This window comes from Lutjanus erythropterus, chromosome 14 (assembly GCF_056507025.1).
Source record: "Lutjanus erythropterus isolate fLutEry1 chromosome 14, fLutEry1.hap2, whole genome shotgun sequence".
Taxonomy (NCBI): domain Eukaryota; kingdom Metazoa; phylum Chordata; class Actinopteri; order Lutjaniformes; family Lutjanidae; genus Lutjanus; species Lutjanus erythropterus.
The window spans coordinates 17,558,003-17,566,839 of record NC_139330.1 but is presented as its reverse complement, the minus strand read 5'-3'; the positions used below and the strand labels follow the sequence as shown (position 1 = coordinate 17,566,839).

The window sequence follows — 8,837 nt, the reverse complement described above, 5'->3', positions numbered from 1 at the left end:
AAATGACACTGAGACCGCCTGTTTCCTTGGAGGCAGCACTGAGGAATACATTACTACAACCATGGCTACTGGCAATGCCTTAAGTATGTTAAAGACACATCAAGGTATCTGAAATAAGACAAAATTCTTCTATAGAGTTATACTACTCATGTCATATAATATTTATGGTATAGTGTATTACTCCTGAATTACATTACAAGAGAATTGCTTTAAATGGCATCCGGTTAAATATATCATTCTGTATTTTTCAACCCGTTCTCATCCCAGGTTGTCAAAGACCGACAGTGCTTTCTCACACTCCTCTGCATCGTATGTTGATGCACAAGGTACCCTATAATGTCAGGAAGCATTTTTTAACAAGTGGTTAACGTTGTGGAATTGTTGCAGTTTGGTTAGGTTTCGGTTTGGGTTAAAATAAGTATATTGTCTATGTAAGTCACGTGATGCAAGTTGTCCACACACCTGACATTATGTAATTTAAATGTTGACTTCGGATTAAATAATGTTGACTTTGGATTCACACAGGACACAAACCCCTCCTGAATGAAAATTTCTATAGTTCTGCAGGGATGACGTATTTTTGTAGGGCGACCCTTAAGTTAGCACCATTCTGGTTCCCTCCGCAAAAAGCCAAGGGGCTTTTGGATTTTTTTTTATTGGTGCAGAGAAAAAGCTCTTAGGCAAACAAAATTTTATTACATGTTTTGTTCAGCAAAATAATCTTCAAGTATGAACACCACTTTAATGATTTTTGAAGTGTAAATGCAATTGCCAGAAGTAAAACGCTAATGTTAGAATATAAACAAAGTACGCCAAGGTTGTGTGACTTTACATCATCACCAGGAAGTTCAAGTTTGTCTGCAACAACTACTATTGTCACATTTAGTCACATGTTAGCCACCACCTTTTTTAAAGCATAACTTGTGTGTCTGTAGCAGACATTGATGGGCATGACAAAACCTTGGTATTTGACGACCTGGGAATGAGAATATGCTGCGGGAAGATTTGACCACTCCTCATGAAGACACCACAAAATACAAACTTACATTCACTTTACCTGAGTCGGATATGTAAAGCCCTATAAAAGCACATAAGACCTAATCTAAAGTGATCAGTTGTCTCGTCTGGTGCTACAAACCTGTCTAAACTAGGCAGACTTTAGCACTACCGTCCTAAACCTCATGAACAGAAACATCCTCTCTTTCAGACACACACAAACAAAAACCACATCAATTCATTTTCACTGTTGTTTATCCCTGAAAATCTAAACATGATAAACTATCAATAAAATTTTACATAATAATTTCTCAGAAGCCTGGCGTCTATGCTTATTTCATTTAAAATGAAATACAAAACTTGACATAAAGCTTAAATGCGAGGCTTCTCAGTGAACACAGTATGCAAATAAATACTTCTCTTTATCAAGTGGCTCTTCATTGTTACAATGAGGCACATCATTGGTGAGTACGAACATTATTGTATGGCCCAAATCTTACTGTCACCAGTAAAACCAGTATTTTATGGCACCGTTGCTTCCTAGTTTTGGTCTGTGCAATAATGGCTTTTCCTGGCTCCGATCCACTGTGTGCAGAGTTTTGCAGATTCACAGCTACATTTTTAACGAGTCAACTAATGAAATAGTTTCTCCTCAAGCAAACTGATGGACTTGTTGATCAGTGTCTTTTCATCATCCACAAATCTGTACCCAAACAGCTTCATGGTGGGTCCACACACTCTCTGCACTACCTGAGCCAGTGTAAAGGGAATGCTAAATCTCCATTTCTCTGCTTGTTCTGATGAGTTTTTCTGAGTGGAGTATATCCCACTAGCTTCCTGTGTGGTCTGGGTGTTCCTCAGAATCCACTCCTTAGCCTGCGGACTGAACGGTATCCCTGTGAACCTGTACATCTCCTCTGCCTTCTGCATGGGGTAGCGGGCAATATCCTCATAACGCACCAACATGTAGCGCTTCCTCAGCCAGCGAGGTCGGCTCAGTCCCACCTCTGCAGACATCCTAATGTGGTCACAGTTTCCTTTGAGCCTCTTCACCTCCTCATCATCTTCGGGCACCTGGCCGTCCTGTGCCCAGGCCTTCCAGGTCTGGTACTTCGAAGAGAAAGCCACCATGCGGGATGCTAAGATGGCCCGTGGATCTCTGACCAGCTGGATCACTCTCACATCCAAACGAGGATCCTCCACTAAAGGCTGCAGTGTTTCCAGCTGGTGCACACGGACAGTCTTAATGGCATGGTGCTGCTTGGCAAGGCAGGATTCAGATGCAAGGGTCAAGTTCAGTGGCCCACAGCGACGGGTCTTACAGTGATACCTAAAACAAGAGTGGTACAGTTATTCTATGATGAATATTTTTCAAAGTTGCATACAGGAAGGACTTATTTTAGGTGCCTAGTAACCTGGCAGAAAAAAATGTGAATTAGTCTGGGATCTCTCAGTTTCTAACTGATTTCAAAAGGGTGCAGACTGAAATGCATCTGGACAGATAGACCTGCAACCAATCAAGGCAACAAATCATGTGACCAATCATGACCTCACCCACTGGTTTGCAGACTACCTATTTGAAGTATCAAATTTGGCATTATGGGGGTTGCAATCTTGTTTTTTGCAACCATCTTACATGTACAGCAACGAGATGGTGGAGCCGGTGGGTCACTTACTGTGACTTCGGTGTTGTTGGGTTTTGGCTTGTCCATTCAGCAGAAAATAATTGCAGCCTGCCTGGCCACAAAGTTTCTTATATCACAGCTAAACGGTGCATTAAAATATGTTTCTAAAAACATTTTAAGCGAGAAATAGGCAATGTAGTAACAATCTTGGTTCATATTTGATCAATACTGTCTAGTTTCACAGTTAGATCAGAGTTTTATGTGTGTTGCACTCGACGGACTCACTGTCAATCACACAGTAGTCGTGCCCTAAAGCATAAGCTGCTTATTCATCTATTTTACTCTAGACAGGGCCATCATTTACAACATGAACAACAGCTGTATTGAGAAAGACTTGAAACTAGAGATAGCGACCATTAACACATTAGGAAACTGTTTATTGATGTCATAAATCAAGTAAATCGAGTAAAGGTGCATAAAATTGTGTTTCTTTTATGAGTTTGATGCAATGTGTTTGAAACACCACACTCTCATGTGACTTTTCTAACCTGGACCAGTGACGGTCCTCTGTCAGTCACCATATCAAACTTCCCCATATTAAATAAATGGTTGTGATTAGCCCAGCCAGACCCAGGACAGGAGAAAATCTCTCTGGAAAGGAGGGTAGCCAGATGTATCTGCCAGAAGAAATTAATCATGAGCTTGCGTATTCATCCAGTTCCCAGGGAAGCAAGGCTTCTAGGTTTTTTGAGGTAAATATCTTTCTCAATTTCTAAAGAAAGAGGTGGAACAGTTGGAGCACCTACAAAGCTATGGCCAAATTCCTTATTCTCTGAATCCTTGAGCCCTAAGGTTAGTTCTTCAAATGTCTTGTTTTGCTAAACATTACAAGCTAAATGTACATGAAACTACCTTGTAGAAGTTTATTTGAATCCTGAGTCAATGCCAGATGAATTCGTAGCGTGATGCCCTAATCCTAATTGCAATGACAAAGTGTTCTAAATGTGTTACACATCTGCAACTAGTAATGTAGGCTGAAGCTCACAGGAATCATACAAAGTATTAAGAGCATTTCACTGAACGAAACTGAAGGGGAAGAATTTGCATCACAGAAAGGATGTTTATATGTGTTGAAGAACACTGCAGTAAGAAAACTTTATAAACTGTATCACAATTCAGTTTTAGTTCCCTTGTTAGAAGCAATCAACATTGTGAGCTTGATCAATAACAGTGAGTATCTAGAGAATTTACAATACCTCTCAAAGACATCTTTGATTACAGGAGAGCAGACAGATTCTTCGCAGAGAGATAAACTAGACTCTCTGCGGAAAAGAGCCGGGGTGACGTGGTCCTGAGGTGGGGGAGAGATGAACTTCTCAAGAGGAGAAAAATCACAGAGAAAGAGTCCCTGGAGTACATCCCGATAGATTCCTCCCAACACTGTTCCGTTGTTTGCCTCTCCAGCCATGGTCAGCATGCGCTCAACGTGCCACAGAGGCTCAAACAGGTAGAACATGTTCCCCCCGTGCTGGTTGAAAAACTCCCCGACAAACGAGGAACCTGTTCGCGTGGTGGCCAAGAGTAATATGTGCTTACGGCCACCACTGTAGCTGTACATGCCTAAATCATCCAGTTCTTCCTCCTCTTGCTCCTCGGACATATTTGAGTAATTCCCAGCTGAACCAGTGAGTTTAGAGAGCAGCATTTTGAGCACCATCAGGGAGCCATTTTGTGTCGTGTTGGTGTAATCCAGTGGTGTTTGTTGGGTCTGCAGTGGGGTCTGCCTCTGGATCAGTTTATCGGAGACCCTGATGAGATACAAAGGCTTCATTAATGGAATAAATGAAGTATAAATATGTAAGATAGGTCCTATATGTTCAATTTTGCATTCAGCCTTTACATGGAGCTTCTCTGTGGTCTAATTCCTTTAAAGCAGTAGTTTGATATTTTGGAAGACTTATTTGCTTCCTTGCTGAGAGTTAGATGAGGGGATCAATATCATTCTCATGTCTATGTGTTACACTCAAAGCTACAGCCAGCAGTTGGTTTGCTAAGCTTAGCATAAAGACTGGAAAGGGCTGAAGCAGTTAGCTTAGGTCTGTCAAATGGTAATAAAATGCACTACTCATATTTAAGAAATAGTCTAGCACAAAACAAAAATCACAGCTTGTCATTTTTGCATTTCTGTCTTTTCATGGATTAACATAGCCAGGCTAACTGCTTCCCCCTGTGTCCAGTCTTTATGCTAAGCTAACCAGCCGCTGGCTGTAGTGGGTTATTCTGGGGTACAGATATCATCAAGCTCTCAGCAAGAATGTAAACAAGTGTATTTAAAGTTACAAGACAGTCTGTAATGACTAAACACTTCCTCCCAATCTCTCCAAACCACTTCCTTTTTCAACATCTGCATGTGCAAGGTACAACGGTAGATATTACAACAGAAGCTGGACACTGTAGTTCAGATACAGGGCCCTGCACACAATATATGTCACTTTTTGCCTTGTCAGTTTTAAAAAGGACATTGAACAGTCTTCTCCCATTATTGCATTTTCATCAGAAAGTCAAGATGAAAGCTTAGATAGACAGTGAAGTTGGACAGCCCAAAAGGCACTGCTTCAGCTCAAGTACAATGTGAAAAAGACAGGGGTTTGAGTTACAAATTTCCCAGAAGGTTTTACTGAATCCAAAGGAATAAAGTTCTAATGATTTACTATATTTTATACAGAGAAAGTCAAGTTACAGATTTGTTTTTATTATCTTACCTTGATAGGATGTTGCTTTCCTTTTCAATGATGACCAGGGCCACGATACAAATGAAGACAATTGCATATTTGGTCTTCATTCTTGAGTACTGGCTTTGTAACTGGACATCTAGGGTTTAGTGTCGGGTCATAGCTTGTCATGCAGAAGCTAAAGCTTCATTCTGTAATAAGAAAGGCACTTCAGTAAAGACAATAAAAAACAGACAACACACTTGACAACTTGACAACACACGTGTAAAAAGGATGGGTAAATCCAGTATGACTAGGTTGCACCAACACCAGATTAAATCATGGTTTAACTAATTTTGCACCAATCTTAAAAATAAGATTAAATTTAAACCTCTCTTTAAACCTCAGTTTAGTTTTTATTCTAAACTGAGATTAAATTTAAATATGTTGCCAAAACCTTAAACCCCTAACTTTTTAGCCAACAAGCAAACTGTAACTTTTTGTTAAAGAACAGACAAGACAAAAGTTTTCACTCTCTTTTATAGGTCCACATCTCATTTTTAAATTAATCTTTGCTGGGGAAATCCAGTCTATAAAGCTGTATGAGAGGATATAATGAATGTGTTGGATAATGCTGAAGACATAACACATCCGAAAAACAAAAAAAAGCATGGAAAAATTTTAACTATCTCCAGTCTTATCTCTGAGACCAATGTTTCAATTCAGTGAATGTTTTCTGATATCACCACGACATGCAGTCACAGCTGCTTTTATCTGAAACATCAAGAATGTTGTTCAGCAGTTTGCACAAGTTTTGGAAATGTCTGTGCCTCGTTTCTCAGAACCACACAGGAAGACAGGGGTGCTTTTCAGTGTGTCATGAGTCACGGATGAAGAAGAAGATGCCTGAGAATGTGGGGGGGGTTAATGTAAACACGGCTGGTTTTCAATGCCAGCAAACACAGTGGAAGACTTCAAGATGGCACTGAGTCAGAGGACAACACCCCCATCTCTTTCACACGCAGTCTTTTATAAAACTACCTTACCTTAAAGGTCAACTCATAGCCTCAAGCCTCAAACTGCTGACATTCAAGTAATCTTTGATACAGATATTCATTTTTTATAAGCTTGTTTTATATCGCTTACAGGGCAAGTCAGAGCTTGGTAGCATCAACACCAAATCTTACATCACTGACGGTTGTAGTATTGTTCCCATCCTTTGGGAGTATTGCATTTCCCAGTTAGGAAAATAACCCACATTTATGCAGTCACACCACCACATGTTGTTCTTCTGGAAGACTTAGACAAATGAACCAGTCTGACATTGAATTTCATTTGAAATCTATCAGTACAAGATTTTTTTTTATAATTTTGAATAAACTGTCTATGGACTGTTTTTTTTTTTTATGTTAGTGAAAAATAAACGTAGACCTGCACCCACCACACACATGCAGACACACACATGCCATTTGGACCTGTCAAGAGAGTGAATAATTTCTACAAAGCATATCATTAATGGAAAAAAGACACAGTTTCCAAGCCGTCGTGGAGTGATTGTGTGCTCTGTAAGTAAATATCACCCAATTATCTGAGCTTAATACGCCATAGCCGTCAAACTGTCAGGCTGAGGCACTTGAGCTGAGCACTTTTACATATTCAAAAGTCACTGGAGCGTTTGGCAAATCTGACTATCTGCTCAAGCAGAAACACACATCACTCTGTTTATCATCTCACTACAAATTACATTAATGGCTGCCTTCAAAGCCTTGAAGCAGCAGCATCTCGTGGAGACGCTGAAAGCTAAATTCCCAGTGAAAGCTCTGAGTGTAAACAATTAACTCTTATAGGCAAATATTGGAGAACATTTTAATTTGTGTAGGTGCTGTTTGTCATTTCCACGTGATTGATTTATTTTAGTGTGGACATACTATGTGCCATTTGGAAATGAAGCAAACTACCCCCATCTGTGTGTGTGTGTGTGTGTGTGAGTGTGTGTGTGGTTCCCATCTAATGCTACAGCAGTCATTTAGGGGGGAGGGGGCGTTCAATTCATGAGCATTTCCAACACCCCTACCACTGAATCTGAATGAACACAGACTAATGAATAGTTCTGCATACTATTCATCCCTGATGCCCTGAGATGAGGGCATGATGTTGCCTTCAAATGCTCAGAATTAAATCTGAAAAAAATGGTTTTACGAGCAACTCACATCTATAATAGAAAGACTTATTGATTAGTGGACTACACAGCATGGATTTATAGCCTCCATGTTTGCACAATCATCTTTAATACCTGCATCATATGAGGAATCACTCATGTATCTTTTGACAGAAGTGGAAACAGTGGTAGACTTTATCATCATTCAACATATAAACGTTTTACGCGCACGGCAGCAGGATGTTTACAAGCTCTGCGGTGGTGGATCTATATGGTTGTGTTTTTTTTCCTCAAGGTTTGAGTCATTTCCTGGCAGAATAGGTAAGATGTGGAGATGTTCAGGTACAAACCTTTAGCTGGTCTCTTTCTGCAGTCGAACAAAACGTCCCTGATCTTCTGGAGAGAAACAGTCTCGTCCCTTCGTAGCATCTTGCTGCATTGTCTCGGACAAGGACACACTGCTTCATTGTATCCTCGGACGCGGGCTCCTGCTCTCCTCTGCCAGATGAATGAGAGGCAGCGCGGAGCCGTATAGAAACATTAAAGGAGAGCAAAACGGACGGCGAGCGAGAATAATGCTTATTTGTTTTTAGATTTTCATTGAATATTGGGCTAAGTTTTAAAAAAAAAAAAAAATAGACGCTGTGCCACAGAGGTATTTAAAGAATTTCCCGAAACCCGAAAGATAAAAGCAACAACCTGCCTGAAAATGACTTTGTGTTACAGTTTCATCGCTACAAAACTTTGTCTCTAACTTTCCCCATGTGCCGGACCTAACACTGCACGAGTGAGCCGCCTGCTTCACGTCACAGCTCTCCCTCCGTGGGACATCCTGTGTGAGAGAGGTCACGTGATCCCAAAATACCCTACAATTATATATAAAGACCCCCCTTGTTAAAGGAAGTGCCTCCCATACATACCGTCCATGCCCTTTTTTTTGGGGGTTGTTTTTTTTAGAATTTAATTGCATGTTGTGGATATTGTAACTAAAGCACACCATGTTAATTTAGGAGTTTATCTTATGTTAATTTATCTCATGCGGAAAACTGAAGCGCATGAAGTCATGTAATCTTCTTTACATGGACATCTTCAGAGCAACACATTTCCATTCATCTTTAAAGAAACTTAACATAGACTAATTTTGAACTTGTTTGTCACATCACTTTCTGTTTTAATCATGCTTTCAATATATCAAAAGCACCAAATTCTGCCATTGCAGTTTGTTTATTGACTGAGTTCATGTTTGCCATAGGTCTTAATTTAAAGTGTCACACACTGTCAGAGGGGTAGGGACACAAAGCAGACAGACACAGATTTCCTCATGTTCCTTGTCTGTTTTTGTATATG

At 40.2% G+C, this 8,837-nt stretch overlaps 1 protein-coding gene across 1 annotated transcript; it reads right to left on the bottom strand.

Annotated features, from left to right (window-relative positions):
• Positions 1–1,233: 1,233 nt before the first annotated feature.
• Positions 1,234–8,298, bottom strand: chst3a (carbohydrate (chondroitin 6) sulfotransferase 3a). Its single transcript, XM_084735788.1, has 4 exons — positions 7,841–8,298; positions 5,384–5,544; positions 3,878–4,429; positions 1,234–2,326 (listed from the first exon to the last, which is right to left on the bottom strand). The coding sequence occupies exons 2-4, from the start codon at positions 5,461–5,463 to the stop codon at positions 1,630–1,632; spliced, it is 1,329 nt and encodes a 442-aa protein (XP_084591914.1). The 5' UTR covers positions 5,464–5,544; positions 7,841–8,298; the 3' UTR covers positions 1,234–1,629.
• Positions 8,299–8,837: the final 539 nt, after the last annotated feature.

Excerpts from the sequence above, each read along its gene's own strand:
- chst3a (XM_084735788.1), bottom strand. The coding sequence starts at position 5,463 with ATGAAGACCAAATATGCAATTGTCTTCATTTGTATCGTGGCCCTGGTC. Across the intron at positions 4,430-5,383 it reads GAAAGCAACATCCTATCAAG|GGTCTCCGATAAACTGATCC; the intron begins GTAAGATAATAA and ends GTATCTCATCAG. Across the intron at positions 2,327-3,877 it reads ATCAAAGATGTCTTTGAGAG|GTATCACTGTAAGACCCGTC; the intron begins GTATTGTAAATT and ends CTCTTGTTTTAG.